General features: G+C 48.5%; 10 protein-coding genes across 10 annotated transcripts; 5 read left to right on the top strand and 5 right to left on the bottom strand.

The window, feature by feature from the left end:
- Positions 1–38: 38 nt before the first annotated feature.
- GL50803_0017308 (mRNA capping enzyme alpha subunit) lies at positions 39–1574 on the bottom strand (the record flags this gene model as incomplete). Its single annotated transcript, XM_001710101.1, has 1 exon — positions 39–1574. The coding sequence occupies one exon, from the start codon at positions 1572–1574 to the stop codon at positions 39–41; it is 1536 nt and encodes a 511-aa protein (XP_001710153.1).
- Positions 1575–2161: 587 nt separating this feature from the next.
- Positions 2162–4477, top strand: GL50803_0095549 (Kinase, NEK; the record flags this gene model as incomplete). Its single annotated transcript, XM_001710099.1, has 1 exon — positions 2162–4477. One exon carries the CDS (start codon positions 2162–2164, stop codon positions 4475–4477), a length of 2316 nt encoding a protein of 771 aa, XP_001710151.1.
- A 4-nt stretch (positions 4478–4481) lies between these two features.
- Positions 4482–8363, bottom strand: GL50803_00102722 (Ribosome biogenesis protein BMS1; the record flags this gene model as incomplete). Its single annotated transcript, XM_001710097.1, has 1 exon — positions 4482–8363. The coding sequence occupies one exon, from the start codon at positions 8361–8363 to the stop codon at positions 4482–4484; it is 3882 nt and encodes a 1293-aa protein (XP_001710149.1).
- Positions 8364–8807: 444 nt separating this feature from the next.
- Positions 8808–9527, bottom strand: GL50803_0014324 (High cysteine membrane protein; the record flags this gene model as incomplete). Its single annotated transcript, XM_001710096.1, has 1 exon — positions 8808–9527. One exon carries the CDS (start codon positions 9525–9527, stop codon positions 8808–8810), a length of 720 nt encoding a protein of 239 aa, XP_001710148.1.
- A 301-nt stretch (positions 9528–9828) lies between these two features.
- Positions 9829–12234, bottom strand: GL50803_0095557 (Kinase, NEK; the record flags this gene model as incomplete). The annotated part of the gene is made up of 1 exon (XM_001710094.1): positions 9829–12234. The coding sequence occupies one exon, from the start codon at positions 12232–12234 to the stop codon at positions 9829–9831; it is 2406 nt and encodes an 801-aa protein (XP_001710146.1).
- Positions 12235–12255: 21 nt separating this feature from the next.
- Positions 12256–16140, top strand: GL50803_006927 (uncharacterized protein; the record flags this gene model as incomplete). The annotated part of the gene is made up of 1 exon (XM_038046320.1): positions 12256–16140. One exon carries the CDS (start codon positions 12256–12258, stop codon positions 16138–16140), a length of 3885 nt encoding a protein of 1294 aa, XP_037901859.1.
- A 51-nt stretch (positions 16141–16191) lies between these two features.
- Positions 16192–17475, bottom strand: GL50803_006928 (uncharacterized protein; the record flags this gene model as incomplete). The annotated part of the gene is made up of 1 exon (XM_001710093.1): positions 16192–17475. One exon carries the CDS (start codon positions 17473–17475, stop codon positions 16192–16194), a length of 1284 nt encoding a protein of 427 aa, XP_001710145.1.
- A 15-nt stretch (positions 17476–17490) lies between these two features.
- On the top strand, positions 17491–17901 carry GL50803_006929 (uncharacterized protein; the record flags this gene model as incomplete). The annotated part of the gene is made up of 1 exon (XM_038046321.1): positions 17491–17901. The coding sequence occupies one exon, from the start codon at positions 17491–17493 to the stop codon at positions 17899–17901; it is 411 nt and encodes a 136-aa protein (XP_037901858.1).
- A 20-nt stretch (positions 17902–17921) lies between these two features.
- GL50803_0019259 (uncharacterized protein) lies at positions 17922–18356 on the top strand (the record flags this gene model as incomplete). The annotated part of the gene is made up of 1 exon (XM_038045947.1): positions 17922–18356. One exon carries the CDS (start codon positions 17922–17924, stop codon positions 18354–18356), a length of 435 nt encoding a protein of 144 aa, XP_037901857.1.
- A 118-nt stretch (positions 18357–18474) lies between these two features.
- GL50803_0095563 (Phosphorylase B kinase gamma catalytic chain) lies at positions 18475–22860 on the top strand (the record flags this gene model as incomplete). Its single annotated transcript, XM_001710091.1, has 1 exon — positions 18475–22860. One exon carries the CDS (start codon positions 18475–18477, stop codon positions 22858–22860), a length of 4386 nt encoding a protein of 1461 aa, XP_001710143.1.
- Between the last annotated feature and the right edge of the window lie 49 nt (positions 22861–22909).

Genomic DNA, 22909 nt, shown 5'->3' with positions numbered 1-22909 from the left:
ATCAATGTGCATGCAGCACAGATACAGAGGTGCTCCAATTAATCATAGCCAGGACAGTGGACACGGGTAAGAAGATAAGGGCTGACTTTTCCTATGATGCCGCCTTGTGGTAGCGGCTTCGTTCCCAGCAAGATTGCAATCAGATCCGCCTCACTAACGTGATCGTTATAGGCGCGACAGACACTCTCATAGACATACTTGTCGTTGGGGAGCAGCTTATCAAGACGATACTTTTGGCCGACCCACGTACCCTTACGGGTCCGCTTCACCTCAATGGATCCAAACAGTTGCTGCAGCTCTGGATAGCTTTCTTTGAGATAGTCTGTAACGTCTGTGTATGTGAGTATTTCTTTGTCTTGCTCCCAAAAGAACTCTATTATGAGCCCTGGTTTGTTTTCTCTTTGAACCTCAGTGTTTCGCTTATCCAGATTCTCATACTTCTTCTCTTCTAGCGATATAACGTCGATTGGCGTAGAGTCTAGCAGACCAGATACAGCAGTAAACAGCCTGCCTATAAACACGTCCGATGGCTTCCCTTTCAAGAGCTTCCCAATCACCTGCTGGATGGCTCCCATGATAGAGCTGTCCAATGTCTCACCGTTGCGCTTCGACGTAGCTCCTTTCTCCAGGACTCCATAATCCTCTGGACTCAGCACATACATCTTCTTTTTGACTGGCTGCAGAAGGAGATCAACTGTATTCTGGTACAAGGGTTTCCATTTCTGAATAAATTGACACGTCCCAGGTTGATAGGCTTCATTCACGGCTGTGAAGATGATGCCGTCTGAGTGGTGGGGCAAGAGTGGTCTGGAGTGGCGGCCTGATAAATTGAGAAGCTTAAACAGATCCACAACGTTTTCCTTCTCGTAGAAAGTTTTTGTTTTGAATAGGAGTTGGTTTGTTTTGCGATGAACAAAGTACTCTGGCAGGGCATTTGCAACCGCTAGTCTTTCTCGTAAATTATTACTGAGTATAGATGTGCCATTGATGAATAGTGCGTCGAAAAGATAGTAGCAGAGCTGATTGGGCTTATCGGTTGGGGCATGATCTTGGACTGTGCCGTTAGAGAAGTCGCCAACTAGCTCTCCGTCGAACATGGCTGTAAACGAATTGAAGAAAGTAAGAAGCTTTTTCTTTTGTTCTGGGATGGTGTAAGCATCAGAAGCAAAGCTCTCGGGAAGGTTGAGGGTCTTCAGAAGAGGCCGTATCTTTATCATCCCTTCAGCCTTGTGAAAATTGTACTCACGGTCTATCAAGAAGTAGCTCCGTGGAAGTACCAAACCATCAGACTCCGTCGTGTAAGTGGTTAGATCGAGTGTCATGTCTGGCTCGTTGAAGTCGACAGGAATATATAGAAGGAACCTTGTGCCATCAGTCTTTTCACAAAGAAGATAGCTGTTAATCACGATGTCCGGAAGGCCGCGACGTGGCTCCAAAGAAACGGGCTGAGCCCCGGGAAAGATGCTCCCATCTTTTAGTGCAAGAACTGTTCTTATTTCGCTTTTATATGTAAAAGCTATGTCTTGAGACAGCTCAGGCAGGCCTCCCATGAAAGCAGACGTTAACTCGTCCATAGTTTTTTAAATCGTTGACATCTAATTTGGTGACTTGGTAGTCGAAGTGTCCGTGTTTGTCCGCTTCTCAAGGAGATGAGGGTTATCCTATGTTACGTCATGCTGCTCTATTCTATTCCATTCTATCGTATGCAGAATAAGCAAGCCAGACTGTATGCCATCAACCTTTGCATTTCTTCGGGTCCCTCGCAAGCCATGTAGACATGCAGCTACTGCCACGAGAGAGAGCTCTAGCAAAAGCAGTAATGAGGCTGTAACCCCGAAAGTAGATATGGTGAAGTCAGATAACAAGCCATCTGCATCCATTGACACTAAAGAAATGAACATGTACATTATAGTACTCAATAGCAAACCATAAGCGGATTAACATGAGGCTCAGTACGAGGCTTGGGGTCTTTCATATCTCAGGTTACCCTTTTAATGCGTACCACGTACAGTTGCTACGCTGCTAAATCAACTGTCATAACAGGGTACATGAGTATTAACTGGAGCATTAAACATAGAAGCAGACAGCCTGCAGACTGGTTGTCTCTGCCCGAATACCAAAATCCATAAAACCCAAAGCCAAGTCATCTAGGCATTAATATATGACAAACACTTTACCCAGCATTCCAAACTACACCATCACCGAGCCGATAAAGGAGATACCTGTGGGTTGCGTTGCAAGAGCACAGTCTCACATGGACGGCTCAGAACACTGCTGTGTTATTATAAGATATACGGATATGGTCCCTGCTAATTATACTAGGCTAATGAGCTTAGTATCCATAGTAAGTGAGATGCGCCATCCAAATATATGCACGCTGCGAGAATACGTCCTCAATGTTGACGAGAAAGTGCTCTGTATTATTGTGGAAGACTATCCTGGACGGTCTCTCCTCGATCTTGTGCGCGGAAACATCTTTCTATATAACTTTGACCCGTGGGAAATTACGCGAATAGGGGTTGCTATTTTAGATGCACTAGAATACCTACACAATCCCTTTACAACGGGAGGATCCATTGTTCATCTGGGTGTTTCTCTGGAGCATATCTATGTGACACCCACTGGGGTGCCTATGTTGTCAATACTGCCTCTCTTTTGGTCTTTGGGATTGAATAAGATAGTCAACTATGCACCTGATCTTACTCTGTACCGTTCTCCACAGATTCTCAGGAGCACCCCCTTTTCCAGTCTTGCGGATATCTGGTCTCTTGGACTCGTACTTTACTTTCTCCTACAAGGTGAGGTTTTGCTCACGAATGACAACGTTTCGTCGATCGTATTTCGTGCAGATTTTCCTGTGTTTACTATCACAGGACCAGCTCCCCTGCAGACAACTCTCACACACATGTTATCCAAGGACGAGGATTCTCGAGTCACTGCTCGCGAGCTTCTCCGATACAAGCCTTTCTTAGACTTGGATGAAAACTCTATTGAGCAGACACTGTCTCTGCCGTTTCCCCGACAGCACATTACAGCCCCTTCCGTCCAGTCTCAATCCGCATCGTTACTTGTTTCAAGCAAGCAGCAAAGTGCACAGCGCGGAAGGGACACTCAAACTACTTCTAGGACACCAGCTATGTTCATGCAAGAGGGCAGGGTGCGTAGCAATCTTATAGATGCAGTCGTGGCAGGTGACACCGCACGGTTTAAAGAGCTTGTCAGCCTTGAGAGCACACTTGTCGACGACGTGGGTAGAACGGCACTAATGTATGCTGCATTTCTTGGCAACTATGCCATGGCCAAACGGTTACTGAAGTTGGAATGTAGGCGTCGGGACCATCACGGGTGTACTGCCCTGTATTACGCTGCCCGTGGAGGCCACAAGAGCATTGTATCTCTTCTCCTTCCTCTAGAAAAAGGGATTTACTGTCTCCACGGACTCACTGCTTACAACTTGCTTATAAAAGAGCATGACTTTCAAGCTGCGAAGCTTCTTGTTGCTGCAGAGTCTCCGTGCCGCACTGAACTAGGCCTCACGGCACTGATGGTTGCTGCCACAGACAATGACATAGAAGCAGTGGAGTTTCTACTAAACTATGAGGCCAATCAAAAAGACAAGTATGGATGGACAGCGTTGATGTATGCAATTAAGTCAAATAGTTGCTACGTGCTTCAGCAACTGGTGGCTTCTGAAAATAATACGTTTACCGCAGACGGTGTCACACCGCTCATGATTTCGGCAAGTGTTAACAATGTGCCCGCGCTGACTGCCTTGATTCCTTTACAGAGTGGTAAGACAGATACTCGTGGCCGGACAGCACTTATGTATGGCGCCATGAAGGGGTCGGTGGAGGCAACAGAGCTTATGGTACAAGGGACCCAAGAGCTAGGTGCTCAAGATACCATGGGATTTACTAGTCTCATGTATGCTGCCGTCAATAATGCTATTGCACTACTGCCAACTCTGCTGTCGGGTGAGCGCTGCAAGCGAGACAGAGAGGGGAAGACCGCCCTAATGCACGCTGCGATTGCCGGAAACGCTGAATGCGTTAAGCTGCTACTTCTTTCAGAGACAGGAGCGATAGACAATGACGATTACACCGCACTAATGCGTGCCGTTGAAAAAGGACACAGGGAGGTTGTGGATCTCCTCCTGGAGGCCGAAGGGGGGATACTCACCACACGTGGGACAGCTCTGATGATAGCTGCAGAGGTAGGAGATCTGTACTCCGTGCTTCACCTAATTCCGCAAGAGGCGAAGATGCAAAGGAAGTCTGGAGAGTGTGCGTGCATGCTTGCCCTCCAAGCAAATAACCTTTCTGTTGCCAAGGAACTCTTAGTTCATGAGGTGCATTTACACAACAAAGATGGAAAGGGTGTGGGGTATTATGCGACCACGACCGAGGCAAAGCTCCTGGTGGAAGGCTACCGCGGGCGCGTCAATATAGAGGGGGCAGCGAAGCATATCTTCGGCTAGGTGCTCAAAGTTTCTTGGCGCTAATTCTCTTTTCCTCATGCTTTTGGCGCACTATGCGTTTCCGCTTCCGTAAGTCTTTCGTCTTTTCACGAATATGCATCGCCTTTATCTCCTCCTCTATCCTCTTCTCCTCTTCTTCTTTCTTCTTTATTTCAACCTGCTTTCTGTCCTGCTCCTTTTTAACCACAAGAAGATCGTTTAACACCTTCTCACGTTCGTGTTCAACACCACTACCATCGGCGAGGCTCTTCAAGAACTCATCTTTAATCAGATTGGGCTTGTTCTTCGCTATGACAATCTCATGCTGGTTTTCAAACGGAAGCGACTTCAACAGTCGCGTGGGCACCATGTTGAGGAGCTCCTCCCTGTGTTCGTCCTCTATAAACTGATCTACTACTCGAGCCGTCTTCTGCAGATAGATGGAATCAGGATTTATTGGGATCGGAAGGTTACGTTCGTGTCTCAACTCTGCAAAAGTCTTTATTCGGAGAGGCTGCTCATAATGACTCTTCTTCTTTCCAGGGATGATGTACTCTCTGGTATACTCGTCGTACACATAGTAGTGGTTGAGCATTTCATAGCAAAACTTGATGATGGTAATTGGAACGTAGGTGCGAAGGAATATGATGTCTGACTGGGCAACCTTGTCTTCGAAGGATGCCCGCACAAGGCCCTCGGGCTGCTTCTCTGCCTTTTTGATAATACCCCGTATTCCACTCACAGTCCGGATTCCGGCTCCGATAAACGCCATGGCCTCCAGTTTTGAGGTGAATAACTTCTCTATGAAGGCTGTGTTCCTGAAGACTTTGTTAACAGCTCCAACAAGCTTCAATTTTTTATACACCATATGGCGCAAACCAGTATTGACAACGGTACCTGTGGCACCGATTCTAAAGCTCCTCTGTGTATCATCAATCGTATCGAAAAATAGAAATCCTGTGTTTGCTGGAACAATCGGGCCCCAGAAGGTGCAGTAGCAATACATGTTTTCAGGCGTGTACTTCAGCATCCGGTGTCTGCCTGCCTCCATCACCTCGTCGGTGTTGATGTCTGCCATCGATCCTTGCTGCTCCATGGAGTAGTATGGAATGGTTTGATATCGTTTCCAACCACACGACACAAAAACTGGGTTCTTGGTCTTGAGGATTTTGTCGTGCCAGCGGTGCCTCTTTACTTTGGCGGTTATGTACCCATAGTTCTGCTCGCCGGGCAGCACAACCCCCAGAACTAGCGGGTTAATTGATGAGTAGTTTTGGGCAAACTCGTGGTCTATTCCCTCTAGCTCAATCCGAAGATACGTCCCGGGTGGGAACCTAGACTCGTCAGTGAAATTCTTGGTGAACGCTGCATTCCTCTCTTTGACCTCATCTGCCTCTCGCTGATTCTTCTCCATACCATCGTTGTTCAGCTCCAGGCCCTCGAGAAGCTCGTTTGTATCATTTGCTAGTTTCTTGTCAGCAGCGGACGGGTTGGCGTGCTTCCCGCGCTTCGACTGAGGAATAGTGTACTCTAGGCCGACCTGGGATTTAGCATTTGAGGCGTTTGTTTCCGTTGCATCAGCATCAGCAGGCTTTTCAGAACCTGTTTGGTAGCCTATCTCGAGTACACCATCCTCTGCAATATGGACACCACCAGCTCCATCCTTCTGATGCTCTTTTCCTTTGTATACTTCACCGTGTAGAACGGCGTCTAGAATTTTGGCCATGTCCCAATCGCCGGTACACACACTATTCTTTGTTCTCTTCCAGTCAAGGTCGGCCAGGCGCAGGCCTGAAAGCTGCTTTTTGATTGAACCCTGAAGTGTTTCTGTAAACGCTTGAGAGTAGGCGGCATCCTTAGGTATTATGTTGCTGATGTCTCTGTGGGACTCCAGCTTGTAGAAGTTCTTCCCCGCCAAATTGATACCGGTATAGAGCGCCGATCCACCTGACTTTGTAACTGCCCCATCGTACTGCACAGCCTTTCCAGGGTCATAGATTGGCAGTAGTGAGAACTTATCTATGGTTGCCGCAGAGCTACCGTAGATGTCAGGGCCATCGTCGTCAAACAAGGGGACCAGTTTGGACATTATGGCAGCAGATCTCGTTGTATGCGTCATAGCTGGCGATAATCCTTTCGTCTTCATTTCTGCTAAGATCCCATCCATGTTATAGACAAGGTCCTCCAATGCAATCTTAGCCCCCACTGGAGTTGCCAGATGGATGGATGCGTACGGGTTTTCAGTTGTTACGCCGGTATTGCCTCCCGTGGATTCGTCACTAGAGGAACCCTCACTCTGGTTCTCATTAGACACGCCGTCGCTACCAGTTATCTCAGACGAATCACTGTTAGCTATCTTTTCCTTTTTGCCAGCCATCATTATATCGTAATCAATGTCTGCAATGTTATCACTACTTTCCTCAAAACTTAAATGCTCGGCAGCATGCTCTGTCTGCTTAACGTGGCTACTTTGCTGGACCAATTGTGCCTCCTTAAGAAATGCATTTTCTTCTCCGTCACTAGATTGCTCCTCCTCTGTTTCATATTCCTCGTCCTGAGCTTGTGACGCTGATTCCTCCTTTGTGTCTGCTTCCGAAGCCTGCACTATGTCCTCTGTGTGTTGTTGTGAATCCAGCTCTTGATCCGAGTCATCCACAAGACGGATGCCAAGCGCGGCTTTGTCTCTTTCTTTAGGGTCGATGTTCTCTAAGTTTCGCAGCATTTTTAAACCAGTAGGAAGATCATCCTCTTTCTCGTCCTTCCAGCGCACACCTGTCTCGTGTACTCGCAACCACAGGCCATCTTTATCATGGAATACATCACCCATGTTGCTGAACGGTGCATATATTGTCTTAGTCTTAGAGGAAAGCGAGCGACGGCCTTCTCCATCCTTTTTCTGCTGCTCAAAACACTGGCAGGGATCTGGCAATTGCTTCATTGATTTGACGATGACGTTTCCCGCTCCTGGAATGCAAAAATGCTGCGCAGGATCCATATATGTCCCTCGAACATAACCATAGACAAGAAGCGTGTGTTTGACGAGCTTATTCTTCTCTTGATTAACCTTGCTCAGAAGTCCGGGGTCCGTTATATCCTCGATACGATCTATCAGAACGCCGGCGTGATTATCGCGCCAATTGAGACCTAGCTTATATTCTTGCCGTGACAGAATACGTGCAAGAAGGGCTATATCTGTCTTATGGTATGTCCTTCCGTACGCCAGCCCATTCATGTAAAATACCCGGGATCCTGGGTGGACCTCCTTCCAAATGCGTTCTCGAAGCCGAGACTTTTCACCCCGCAAAGCTTTGATCTTATGGAATTCGTCTAAGTGCGTGAAAACGGTGAAGACCCGGGGAAACCCAGTGGCCTGGAGTATGTTAAGATACTCATAGTGCTCAACCTCGAGGCCAATCTTTGCATTCACAACAAGGATGACCAAGTTGACAAGTTTCGATATGTCTAGAATCGCTGGTATAGATGCGGGCACATCGTAGAAGGTAATTCTTTTTGTTTTGGATGCCACAACTGTTATCGGCCCTGTGGGGTCTGATATGGAGTACCCACCTACAACCTTGACAAGGGCTTTGGTGAGTGTCGTCTTTCCAACACCTTTCGGGCCTATAATCGCAACCAGGTCCGGAGGCGGGTAGTCTCCGTAGCGCGCCACATACGGCAGCTTTGCAGCCTTCTGAAGCGCATTGGCCTGTCGTTGTATTACTCTCCGCGCTGCTACAACGGATTTAAAGCTGTATGCCTTCATGTTCACATGGTGTGGCCGAGTGCCGTCCTTAATGGCCTCCCGAACGTTCTCGCGCTTCTTCAGCTTGTTCTTACGACCGCGTGTGCTCTTCGTTGCCTTGTGCTTCGTGTTCTCCTGCTCATCTGTCACCTTACGCTCAGACATTTCAATTATTAGGGACTTGCCGCTTTCTTTTTAAATATACTCACTGGTTTACTCTGCTTCATCGAGATGGCCCTGTCGGCCACGAGTTGGTAGGTTGCTCAGTACGGGTCGTCACCAGCTGACTTATTCGGTTGCAACCGAATGAATTGAATGTCAGGTGTAACACAGATAGCAGGCACTATCAGCGCGGGGACGACTACAGGTTGGATGATGACAAGTGCATATTCACCGATCCCAACCTTTCTGCTAGCGCCATAACGGGTATTTCTGCAGCTGTGGTTGTAGTAGTCGGAGACTCATCGACTTCCTCTATTGGTAGTTCATCTCTAGTAGAAAGGCCTTTGTTTCTTTGTAGGGAGCAGAGAGTCAGCGCATAAACCGTTCACTTGGACATAGAGCACGACCTTCAGTCTGTGCATCGACAACAGTTGCTGCTTGTCGGACCTATGCATTGGCGAGCACTGTGTTACCACGTAGACTCAGCGTGATGGACGTAGCATTTGATGGGGCACTGGTGCGCTTGCCCCTAAAAATGAACCACCAGCAAAGGAAACCAACCAAAACGCCGATGACAGCTACCCCGGCCACCGTCCCTCCTGCGATTGCCGCCGTTTTTCTTTTAGCTACATCATTGGCTGGGACGCAGACGCCCTTATCAAGAATTGTACCAGTCTCGCACATACACACCCCCTGGTTCGATGAGGCCCTGGCACCGCACCCTTCTGCACACGTCCGCTGGTCTACTTGAACGTTGTGGCCCGAGGTGGCACACAAGAGGCACCTGCCCGACTCATCGCAGGCAGCACACGACGGCATGTCAGGAGGACACTCGATTGGGAGCACACACCCGGACCTGTCCAGCGCCGGCAGGAAGCCCCGCTCGCACCAGCACCTCCGCACGCCGCCGGACACCTCTCCCACTACCTTGTCCCCGCTGCACTCCTCCAGGCACGACTGCCCGTCCAGGCTCACGAAGAGCTCCCCCACGCACTCTGCACACTCACTACCAACAGAACACTGGCTAACGCAGTCTGCACTCTCACTGGAGGCGATCGAGAAGTTCAGGATCTTGCCGGGGCTGCACTGCTGACAGCCGGTTGGTGTGCCATCCTTACAGACAGCACACGAGTCCGTGCACAATGCACAGACAGGCCTCAGAACCATGGACACCCAGGACGTGTCACAGGTGCAGGAAGGGGATGACTGAGAGGTCCAGCGGTCCACATGCCTTCCCGCCAGATCCTCGGTACGACGGAGAGTCTCTCCACGATTGCGACGGGCACTACTGCAATGGATTTCAAGTTGCACTTGGCCAGCCCATCTTTGTCACAACACCCCGCTGGCACGGACGTGTCTCTCAGCTGGGGTGCAAACCCACCCTTTCACAGAGGACGCAGCGAGAGTTTATGAGCCAGTACCTGAGGCTACCGTCCTTCCTCGTGGGCAAGAAGACGTAGCAAGTAGTCTATCTTGCATATTTGCGTAGAAGCATGACCAAAAGAACTATAAGTGGAGATAGCAGCATAAGGAACTCCTTGAATGTCTTTTGGACGGGTGAATCAGCAAGTTTTACACGCTCTTGGTAGATCATCAGAGCAAAGAGAACGTCTTGCTTTGTTTTTGTGTCCACGGAGACAGCTGACTCTGTGCCCCAATCTGCAGCTGTCTTCCCGGCAGGAAACTTCGTTGTTGGGGTCTGTACGATATGGACTTCTTTTGGAGCAAGAGCATTGACAATTTCCAGATCCCCACATACAGCAGCTTCCATAAGTGCAGTGTACTTGTCCCCCTGGGTGCTTTTACCGTTGGTAGTTAACCCCGCCTCAATTGGTACCAGAACTTTAGCAACAGATGTGTACCCATAGCGGATAGCTAGCATAAGGGCAGTTGTTCCATCCTCTGCTTGCAGTCCACCTTCGTACTTAAGAAGTGACTCAACAGCGCGAATATTTCCATACTGGGCCGCGAGCATAAGTGCAGAGTAGCCACCAGAGGTTCTGTGACGCGCCTCCAACGGTGCTAGGTGCGAAATAATATAAAGCAACTGCCCACACCTGGCACTCAACACGCCTATATTCCCGGGCCGGATGGCTTTAGTTTCCTGTCTTATCTTTTCTTTTATCCGTTCATGCTCATAGACAGCATGAATAAGGGCGCTGATACCGTTATTATCCAAATAATTAGCCTCATATTGACTCAGAAAGCAGACCACATCGGTCTGTCCGCGAAGTACAGCGTGCATCATGGCGGTCATTCCCTTGGCATCCTGTATCCGGGCCTCGTATGCCGCAAGCTGCTCCACGCATCCTGTCGAACCAACAGACGCCGCCATCATTAGCGCTGTCGTTCCTGGTCCGTTGAGGACCAAGCCTGCGCTGCCCTCCAGATAGGAGGATACGCCTGCAACATCGCCGCTGGTGGCAGCAATCATCAAGTGTGTAATACCGTACTTAATTAGGAGGAACCTCTCTGTCACAGATAGCTTCTGAAACACTGTACTTATACTATTAGACAGAGCATACTTGGCCCCGAAATTGCCATCTGTATCCACAAATCCACACTCTTCATCTGCTAACAAAAGCCCTGCGTCCTCTTGTCCGTGCTTCAAAGCAAGCATCAGAGCTGTTTCCCCCCGGTTATTCCTGTAGCATCGCTGGTAGAGATATCTCCGGACGGATGCAATGTCCCCCTCAGCAGCTGCGATCATAAGTTGTGTATTTCCGTCAGCCGTTCGCACAATACCGTGTCTCTCCTCAAAGCTCCTTCGAGCACCCATGAGAAGGGGCAGATTCAAGATGTAACTCAAGGTAGGCCTCTTCCTGTAATTAGTTTGCATCATGCTACGTAGAAGGATGGCTAAATCTGCTCCGTATTCCTTGTCCAGTCCCTTTGTGTAGTACTCCTTATCCAGTGATGAAAGAGCAGTCTTGTGAATTGATCCAGTGAGCTGACAGGCATCATAGAGTAGCCGCCCAATACTCCATACTACACCTTCTGGCGTGTCCTGCTGTTGGTTGTAATATTCTGGTGGTACATACCGATCATGGTGACAGATATCAGTGTTTAATGGTTGCCGCCTGTAAGGAGTCAGGGGGTCATGCAGGTACTTAGAGGCTTTGGCGTTAGACTGGGTGTTAGACTGAACACTGGAGTTATGCTCTGAGTTAGTGATAGCATTGGTTGAAGAGTCTGCCATTGCTACTTCAGATACCGATGCACTTGTATCCGATGCGATGTCAGAGAAGTTATCCCTTCTGTTAAAGATGTTGGCACCCATCATAGACTCTGGATCGATAGCGCCACTCATATCGTAGAACAGATCGGGCAAGGGGAGAGATGTCATCATCACAACATCTCCAGCATCTGCAGTGCTTGTAAATTTCTTCTTTACATGGACCATCTTGAACATTGGGCAGCCGAACTCCACCCGCAACATACCGTAATCATCGTAGAATATGCATCGAGGATCTATGATTATGCTATTTTCATCCAGTATGCCTGTCTGGGACTCGTACAAAAAGATGCACAAGCTTGCAAGTTGATACAACATGTCCAAAATTTCGTCACGCGAGAATTTCGTCTCTTGAAGAATATGGCTCTTGAAGGCATCTTGAAGACTGCCCCCGCCACAGTAGGCGTAGAACAGATAAGGCGGACTAGTGGGCTCATAAATAAGGCGCATCCCCTGGTGCCGGACGGTGAGTAGAAGGTCTAGACGCGTTTTGAGGTGCGCTTTCTCGTCATCGTCCACCTCATTGTCTTCGAGTTTATAGCAACATAACACTCGAGAGTTAGTACACTGCCGCACCATGGTGGTCTCCTCCCAAAGAGGCTTGAGATTCTTGACCGATAAGATTCGTTTGAGTGCCATCCCGCGTCAAAATTTTAGATTATGAACTACCTACTCTTTCCGGTTTACGTTGACTCAAAGATTCATTTCCCCCCTAAGTCATTAAATTATGCTGCTCTCTTGAGCATATCTTTAGATGACAAGGAGTTGACAAGTTCTCAAGTATTTCAGAGACTGCAGAAAATCTTCATTCACTACGTGCGCTTAGAGAGCCTGGACCTTTCGCACGGGTACATACGATCATCCCCTCTCAGCAGCGCAAAAGCTTTAGCTGTCTCACGCTTGCGGCTAGCAAATCTCCGATTTGATTCACTGGAGTGCTTGGGGCAATTACTGAGTCACTTGAACGAGCCACGGAAGGGCCTTCGCAACCTTTGGCTCAAGAACATCACTATAGACACCCAAGCCAGCACTCTGCAGTCAATCCAAAAGGTCATCTCCTTAACACACTTGTCCTGTGATTCTGCCATTCCAGAGATTTTCAGGCTGCTGCACTCGAGGTTATATTGGCTAGAAGTTACCGTGAATAGCCGCTTGCTGCAAAGCTTTTATGCGTCGCCTGCACAGGTTTCTTCGAATAGATATCCCTTCCTGTTTACTCCAGAGGTTACCCATGGCTTTTCACTGCCCCCAACCGTACACGTTCTTCTTGAGGACAACAGCAACTTTAAGAATCTCTACATGGTTCCAAAGTACATAGTCTATATGTACTTCTGCCTACTTTTAATAGCCAAATCTTTGGGGGGAAATAAATTAGTTAACATCTCCCATCGGCGAGCAAGGGCGTTTTTCTCCAGAATCACCAAATGCTTTGAAGAAGATCAGATTAGGCTGGACAGAACAGATGCCAAAAGCACCCCTAGCAGCCGTGAGGGACTAATATACTCTCCTTCCTTAGCACTTTCCCTTCTCAGTTTTAATCTCATTATGCGAAAGCTAATTTCATACCTAGAACAATCAGGAACGCCGTCTGTAGAGACGCACCAAATTACTATAGAGCTAGACGCACTAAAGGAGAAGGAGCTCGTTGTTTTGCTGCCCAACTTCAATCACCTATTAAAGTTTTTGCGTATAACACCATCAGCCAAAGATAGCAATCTATATAAACGCCGGTATTCGAAGAAAAGGCTCCACACGGTGCCGTCTGGACTCATTAAGCTCACATTTATCTTGCCGCCCACATCTCGCGCCATCATCTTATCCTACAATAAAAAGAAGACAGGAGCCATCTCAGTGATAGAAACGCCGCTAGTGTTATGCCTTCCATATGATGCATTGATGAATAGCCGGTTTTTTGAAGGTATGTTTGACGAGGCAAGAGAGAACCATGACTGCTTGATGCTCCACGAGCACCTAGCAGAGTTGTATACACTTGTCCGCCGTACATACTTCGACAGCACCATGTCGAGTTTCAGCAGTACATCTACTAACCTGATTCCTCAGCTCGTCAAGTCGGAAATCTCCGCCTCAAGCGTGGCCAGAAATAAAGAAGCACACAACACTATTAGCTCTACTGATAGTGATACGCCCTTCACCAACTACAGGAGGTTCTTGTGTATGCGCGATTGTCAGATATGTAGCGCAGCACGCGACGCAGCAAAAGATACAGACGATCCAGATTGCTTTATCCAGAGCATATTTGCAACTAAGAGCTCCCCGTTTTACTGCGACAAAGTGGCAGCAAGGCTGATACGAAAGCTCATTAAGATTCAGATCAGAGCAAGCCCCGAGTTCAATTCTTCTGCGACAGATATCACCTTTACACATGCATCTGCCCCGCGGAATCCTGCAGCTCTACTTGAAAACAACCACGCAGAACTTGCTCCAGGCAGAGGGAGCTCGACAGAATACAGCTCTGTGAGCTTCATACAGACAGCCTCATATTCAGAAGAAGAGGAGAGCAACCTATACCCGTCCCCGCGGCGCAGTATAGATAAGCTAATGAAGCGGACCATGGGCACATTAGAATCGTTTAGCGAGAACTGCACTGACGCTGATTACACACGATTACCAGGACTCTTCGAGCATAATAGAATTTTTAGGTATATCGACGAGTACGTTGATAATGCTAACACATTCCTAGTCTACAATGGATACATCCTCTCGATAAGCTATGAGGTCCTTCGCAAGGTATATCTACTGGACCTCAAAAGATCTGCACTGCGCAAACATCCAGTGTTGCGCGAGCTCTCTCCTCCGAATGTCAGTGCAGCCATAACAAGCTATGTGGCATACGAAGATGTCCACAGTATCTGCCAGCGCACCATTCAGGCCATGGTAAAGGCATACTTAACTGGTGGATATTACGCTCGAAGCATGGACAGACTCCTGATTAAAGGCACTGCAGATATGGGCACTACAGGGTCTAAGGGATCGCTGTCTGAACCCTTTTTAAAGATAACGGCAAGTGATGTTAGCAAAACAGTACCAGATCCAGGTGACTGCAACTGCAGAAACAAAGCGAACACGTCTAGTCATCAGCTACTTCCATTCATAGATGTCACTGTGGATTGGGGAGCATCCTTGATAATGGGTTTGAATGACTCCCAGCTTTCAAAAGAGAGCAAGTTTATTCGGTGTGTGCACAATCTCCTTAGGTCGCATGCTTCCCCGATGATAAATTCCCAGCTGCGTGCCGTAGCGCCTGTGATTTACTCCAAAGAATATCGCCGCTTCTACATTCACCCAGCTCCTGGAGTTATACCCAACACCCAACAGCTCTATGGGATCGGGCTGCTTGCTAAGCTACACAAGGATGAGTTTGGTGAATGCATGAAGGGAAGCACATCGATCTGCATCATTTCGCTACACTTTTCAGCTTATGACCTGATTCATATGCTACAGGGAGGGCTCCTTTCGTGTGTTTCACCAGCAATCAGAAAGATTAATATAGAGACGATAACAATAGTATATAGTACAAAGCTAGAGATACTACTCCTGTTCTATCTATTGATTGGCCAGCCAGCCCTCACCATAATTATTAACAAGCTGAGCTTTAAGTACGCCCCTGCTTATCGCCAGGACCATCTTAATAGCATGCTTACTGACATACTGAGCAGCTCACTAGAGTGGAGACCACAAGCCAGTAGTAAGAATTCTGCAGAGCTCGGGAAGAAGACATCGACTTCGGCATCAGGGGACAGATTCTTCGATCATGTGGTGAGGAGGTTTCACGGGAATTCCCGTCCAGAAGACTCTGAGCTGAATAAGGGAGGTCGTTCCGGCCGCGTAGGTGCAGATGCTGTCGACGGAGGAACGGAGAATTCGTATAGTTTGGATTGTAGTACATACACAAGCGACTCTATCACTGAAGTGGACTCCACACTTGACGGGTTTATAGTAGACTCGGACGAGACCACCGATGAGGCAGATGACCCACGAACACCGCCACAGAAGCACGGAAGAGACGAGAGCACTGACTCGACTGATGAGGATCCAGTGGTGGTCGGATTCAGCAGAAAAGCGCAGGAACTTACGTCAAAAAGGCTGGATCTTGTTGTCTATAAAGACCTGATTGATGATATCACGCAGAAGACAGGAATCCCGGTCAACACGTTGCAATACACAGACTTGACTCTGAAGATTATCAGGAACCTGAACAGTATGAAGCTCCAGGTGCGCGTGCGACTGTGCGTACTCACTAGTTTCATCAATGATAACGAAGAGCTGGGTTCTACGAGAGCCCAAGCAACAGCAGAACAGGAGTATGCTTCCCACGTTGTGTTTCTGACTAAGATACTTAAGTGCATGATAAAAGCGGATATAAATGCCTTTATATTTGAAAACGTTGCGCTCGACTGGTCTCTAAAGTTCTCCAACATAAAGAACGAGCTTATTGACAGAATCACGGGATTGCGTGACTCGTTGGCGCGGGGTATCGGGGTCTTTTATATAATTGGCTCCACCATTCAAGAAGAAAAACCGTGACACTGTACTTGGCCCTGTGGCCCTGGTCTTGCTGCCTTAGTCTTGTAGCGTCTATGCTTCCTTTTTGGAGCGCAGTGCTCTTTTCAACAGCTTACTGCACGCTGCAATAGCAAATATAATGGATAGTATGAGCACTTGACCCAGAGCATTTTGCAGCTGCTTCCCTACACTGGTGCCAGGGGATGACCTTGGTGCTTCGGGAGTAGGTGGCTGTCCAGAGAGCCTGTCCCTTACTCCGCTGGCTTCTCTCTCAGTACCATTCAATGTACTGTTAAGATTGCTGTTTTTGTTATTATTCGTTGCTGCCTCAATCTCGTCATCTAGTTGGTTTTTGTGTTGTGCACTACGTACATCAGTAATAGCTGTTTCAGCGGGCACTTTCCTTTGCGACTGTTCCCCGTCCTCCTGTGAAGTGGAACTTACTTCTTTTTTCGGCAAGGATTCCTGCACAAGTACCTCCTGCTTTGATCCATCGGGATGCGGTGCTGCTACAGTGCATACAGACGCGACCAGCTGGGCCTTGAATTCTGCTGACAAGCGCTCTATAACGGCAGAGATAACACCGTTCATGTCAGCCTCTGATAGCTCGAAGTTTTGTGAAACGCCCAGCTTAATGGATGTGGACGCCAACGGCACGGTTTCCAGAATGGCGTCTACTTTATTCTCCAGTGTCTGAAGCTTAAGCTTAAGCTGTCCCACGTCAACGTCTAACTTATCGATTCCCTGGCTGTTTCCCTGCCCAATCCGCTTATTGGATGCTTCACACAATTGGGAGTCGATCAAGGAAATGCAAGTGTGATCGCTGCTATATAAAGTGTCTGTATTATTTGTTAATGAGCACGAGTTCTTCTGCGTCTGTGTTAAGTAATTGTCGAATAAACTGGTCTCACTATCGTTTCCGAAATTGGGGGCGACGCCATGGTTTTTCTGCATATGGGCAGGCGGCAGTTGGGGCAGGTGCTCTTTAGTAGTGTGAGCGTTTAGATTGACAACGTCCACCTTCAGATTGACGCAGGGAGTCTTGAGCCGCTTAGCACCGTCGATGATCACTTTGACCATGTCATCATCTGGAATGCCGAGCGACTTCTCCGTTGCGACGGCGTAGATCTGCACCCGAAGCCCCGGTGTTAAGTTACTCAGAGCTGCAACAGTTATAAGCTGCTCAGCTCCCGCAGAAATGAAGCCGCGCTTTGGAGAATACTTAAGTTCGTTCTTGTACTTTGCCGCCAGTTGGAAGCAATAGCCAGTTGTCCCCGAGTTTGTAATGGCTAGAACGGCCGTTGACGAGGGCCGAATAGGAAGGGGCGACGGGGACGCTGAGAGAGTCAGGGTCATAGTGAGGACAAAAAAATGGCTACGGTATTAAGACAAATGGTGGATGTCCTTGACAGGGCAATAGAACTGGTTGATAGCACATGTACTTATTTAGAAGTCTTCCAGAAAAACCTTGACACAAATGCCCAGACAACCCGGGAGACAGATGAACTTGAGGCATGTGCGGACAAAATACTTCATAATGGAAAAGATTTTATGGACGTATACCTTCAGGCCAGCGCGTTGCATAGGTCCCTCTCAAGCGCAAGCACAATTCCTAGGGGCCAAGAGGCCGGCCATGTGCACTTTATTTTTCAAACCATAGCCTCGTACCTACTTTTGTTCAATGTTTCCGCCAAAGACATTTATGCCCACACGCTCACGGTGGACATGATGGACAGTAGGCCCCTCTGGAGCGTCAAAAGCATAGCCCTCAAATGTCTTTAAACAAGAAAAAAACGGATAGAATGGCCGACATTCCCACTGTTTCTCCCGGAGCAGTTGCGGTTCATGAGTATCTCCGTGCCCAGACACTTTTTATATTGATGTACGCTTACATTACAAGACCAAATATCTACGCCTTCTTCTCTGTGATTTTGACCCTGATCTTCTACGAATCGTCAAACATAGGCTTGTATGTCTTTTTAGTTCTTGCTGTGGCTTCGGCACCCATCAGTTGCTACTATCTTAGCCGGAGCTACCTTCTTCTCAACTTGTTGACCTACTTTCCCTACGACTCTAACAGGCAGGAGTGGCAAGAAATAGCAAGCTTTGTTCTTCCGTGGGTGGGCGTCGTCGTTGCTTATTCGATCCAATTTTTCCACCAGAGAAAGTACGGCTATATGACACCGATAGGCCGGTTCTTGCGGAACATCCGTGCGATGCAAATGGGGCGTGTCTAGTCCAGAGTTCACTTGTCGCTCCCCATGCTTCCATACACAAGAGAAGTAAATGTAACGACCCTTTAGTGTGGGCCGCACTACGCGCTTTCTCGACCACTAAATTCAAAAAATAAATCCTATGCTTTCGGGTATGAGCCATCTTTTGGCCCATGGCCGGCAGCAGCCAGGCTCTCAGGGCGCGCTGGCCACCGGATCCATTGAGATGCTCATCTCAGCGGGGCAATTTGAAAGGGTTCTCAAGCATAGCGATTTTATTCCCTATTTGCGTGCAGATAATAAGGTTCTTCTGAGCTACCTCTGCAATCCTCAGACTATTCTTCGCATAATAGAAGTAATGTGTGTAGACTTAGCCGCACAGCACCAGATAGAAAGCTATTACCAAGGACGACCAGGAATCCAGCCAAGTGTCGTGTACACCACGCCCATAATTCATAGAATGGAGCTTGCCGACATAGCTGCAGAGATCTTCTCCCAGACCATGCACAGTTCGCCCTTTCTGGACAGGTTTATTTCTCATCGCACTGCTTTAGCTCTTCTTTTTCAGTTTTTGGCCCAGAACTACTCATCTACCCTCACTACTGACAGGGTGCCGCTCCCCCAAGTACGTCCGAACCCCATTATTGCTCGCTATTTCGTCATTATTGTAACGGCGTTTATTTCCACTCCCACACGCATTTCTGCTTTTACTTCCGCCCTAAGAAGCCCAGAATGCAGTAGGTGTCTTGGATACTGGATCGCAGCGTTAGAGAACTCCGGCGTAGCAGAAGCACTGCGGAATTTTATTATTTGTCAGGACGACTTCCCTCAGACCTGCAAAAACGAAATATATGCTCTTCTGCGTGAAAATAAAACACTAGAGACACTGATTGATCTACTTCTCTGCAAGTACGAGGTGCCGTCAACTGCTAGTGCCAATAACTGCTCCTTCATCTTAACTCGCGTGTTCAGCAAGAATCTTCACGAGCTGATAAACGTTATCCTTGTTCACGTACCCACCATCGCCTCTGTGGTATTCTCAGGTATCCCGATGCTTAGTCTTTCTACGGTACCTAAAGCCCCTGTATCCCCGTCCACAACGCAATCCTTTACCAGCATGCATATTAGAAAGGCAGGCAACGTTCTTGTTTATGCTATGGCCTGGATGTGCTATAATTCTGCCCTGAGGTGTCAAGATATGCTGTCGAAGTTAGTTGGGGTTGTCCGGCAAACGCAGGTCAAGGCCAAGCCAGCGCCGTATGACGCCGATCCAATTTACATGCACGCTCCCAATCCAGCAAAACTCACCAGGTTACATGATGCTCACCTAAGGTCCATCAATGTGGACTATCATGATATTTTTTTCGACACCGTTTCTGCCATAGACAGATTGCAGAATAAGTTTGTTTCTTTTAACTCTAACGTTTTCATGATTCTAGAAGTATTGGCGCGGCTTTTGGGCATCTCTGCAGACATTAAGATTGCTATGCATTACAAGCAGTATGGGGAACCCCCTGCAAATGAATTTTCTGGCCTTGACCTTAATGCCTTTCTCATGAACGACCTCAACCCTCTCACCTACGGGTACCTCTCCCCCACTTCCCAGTCCGGTAGCGGAGGGCCCAGCACCACGAAGCTCTCAGCAACGTTTATCTTTTCTCACATGGACGGAACAAGGTTCTATAACCCAATCTGTCCTCTCGAGATTGCTAAGCGAATCTGTGTCAATGGCTTCTTGAGTAAGATTTTGCACCTGATGGAAACCAATCCATCCATGTCTACCCTCCACTACCTGGGCGGAAGGCTAGTCCTGTGCATGGCAGAGTACGGTGACCTGGCTCCCCCAGTCGTTCACCACATCCTTCTCAACTCAGGACTCCTGCGCTCATACTCCGCAATCCTATCCAGCGTGGGATCCTCTGGCTCCTGCTACAAACCTGTTAAGGATCGTGACTCCTGGACTTCTTTCATGGTAATGTTTGCACAGACGCTTCTTCGTATGGCCGCTGGCGTTGTTGATGACAGGGAGTTTAAGTCGAAGTACTCGCACATGACTATCCGTGGCAAGGAGAAGCCGACGCAGGACTACATAACCTACCCGCGGACGTTGGATGAGCTGGAAACATATGCTGCGGCGCATCCAGACTCCTGCAATCTTGTCTTAATTAAGATACTATTTGGGTCTCCGGAGTTTACAAGGTTCTCTCACGAGTTCCTGGCAAGAGAGCTTCGTCCTCCAAAGAGATATAACGACAGTCACATCGAGTTTATCGGAAACGCGCTTCAGTCTGATCAAACCAATATTTCAGTTTTTCACCCGACAGATGTAAGGGAAGCTATGAGGAAAATGAATATAACAAAAGAAATGATACCCCAGTACAATAGTCTTTCCAATGGACCAACCACTTCGTCAGCTCCCTCCCATGATTCGCAACTCATGATAGAGGCTCGGACTCAAATGCAACGCAATAGTCGTGAGATTCTTACAGGTGTTGGCAGTTTTATTAAGGCCTCGTCCAACGATGCGCAGACAGCATCTCTCAGTGACATAATCAACGGCTTTTCCGATGTTTCTTATAGCAACAAAAATCCAGTATCAAAGCAGTCGCTGGTCACAGAGCAGGCTGCTCAGCCTTGCACTACGCCAGTTTCCTATTATAACACAGGAAAGCACGACTTCTCGGAGGCTCTTCAGAGCCTTGGACAGAACAAAAGCGCAAATTTGGTTCTTCATCAGCAGCAGCAGAACGCTAGTGTTCGTCAGGCGGTAGCAGTGTCTGCCAATACGCCAGCGTCTCTTCCGTCAAGCGACTCTGCACCGGCAGCTTCTGTGCAGCAACCTTCGGCGGCACGACGCCGCAGTGTAGACCAAATACTTTCGGACAGACAACGACCCTACACGAACCTAGTAAGCTCCACAGAGAATGCGGCCAGCCAAGCCCTTGGGACCCTACGGCCGAGCATTGAGACGGATAGTGATAGGTTTGCTACTAATCAAACCAGTAAGCAACCAACTCCTGCTTCAACTTTAGAGTCTGCACCTGCATCGTCCTCTGCGGTTTCTTTGACTACTGTGCTAGCAGATCCTGCCAATGCGCGAATAGGGCAATACAAGGGAATACCTAAAGAAGCTCCAACCAAGAACAGGGGGCACGCTGATACTCTTAAGAATGCGCTTGAGAACGCGAAAAATACTATAATCTCGGATCAACGCCCAATCCCAGTCCCAGAAATAAATTCACGGAGCCAAAGCGGATCGCACTTGAGCGAACGAGAACGGATAAACCGAGAACGAGAGCGCCTGCAGAAGGAGCGAGAAATGCTAATGCACGAGGTGGAGCGCCCAACCTCGACGCATGTACCAAGAAACGAAAGACTCATTAAAATCATGCGAGACATGGATGCAGACGCCAGCGAAAGATCCTCTGTACTCTTGGATGTGCCTCCTGAGCTGTTCAACGACTCAAATCCCAGTCTTGCACGCGATATCGATAACATTTACACCGGTCAGGTCCGTAGGAAAAGCTACGGAGGCTCGCCTTCGCGCGCTCCCATATCGACCCATACTACACAGGTGCCCACGGTCACCGCATACTCTGCTAAAATACCTTCTAGTCGCTTCAGCAGGGTGGCCCAAGAGATGAAGGAGCCTAAAGCTCCCACCAGGGAGCTTCCAACCCCTACCCTGGATTCCTTGCTCACCAAAGATCTTGCTACCGATCCAGAACCGACTGTCCCACTGGATCCACGCTTCGATGGACTGAGGCAGCGTCTTGCAGCAATGGCCGGCCCCAACCGTACGGACGGCACATCTAAGCCTACTTCAAAGCAACAGACAGCTGCTGCTGCGGTGGCAGCCCCGCCAGCGGTTCAGCGACGGGCCACAGTTTCTGGAAAGGCAAGCAGCAGCACCACAAAGGTGATGACATCTCCTCGCACCTTGAGTTTTGATCGGGAACGAAAGGTGTCACTGGGGTCCATTCCTCAGCCTACCCGTGCTGCGGCAAGTGATGACCCTGTGAGCACTCCAACCGTTGAGTCCATCACGATTAACATGCGCAGTGTCAATAGTAACCATGCTTACCACGCTACTGGTTATTCTACTTCTTATACACCGCCTATAACAGTGCCAGAGCCGGACGGGTCTGTAGGCCGTACCTCAAGTTCCGTAAGCCGTGGAAGACAATCAGCTGGCTCGAGACGATCCATCGACGCCACATCAGTGGCAACAACAATGGCTTCTCGCAGTCGCCGCGGGAGCATCACCGACCAGATACCGCGGAGAAACATGCAGGGAGAGGATGCTGCCAAGGCGTCGGATATTGATTCTAACAACATTAATTTTCAAGTATACTCCTCAGGGATTAACTCGCCACACCCAATGTCGATGTCTGTCGAGCTTCGGGACGTTATATCGGGGCACGGGCCTGCTGACCACTCTCCGATTAAGCCAACCAGCACCACATCGTCGAACACAAGTCTTAGGCAGATGATTAGACAAAAGAATAAGACAGACTATTTCAACTAATTGTCAATTAATTGCTCTCGAATCAGTCTATCTCCATGTGTAAATTATG

This window comes from Giardia intestinalis, chromosome 3, assembly GCF_000002435.2.
Source record: "Giardia intestinalis strain WB C6 chromosome 3, whole genome shotgun sequence".
NCBI classification, from domain to species: domain Eukaryota; phylum Fornicata; order Diplomonadida; family Hexamitidae; genus Giardia; species Giardia duodenalis.
Note: the sequence above shows the minus strand (reverse complement) of the source record. Positions and strands in the feature narration are given on the sequence as shown.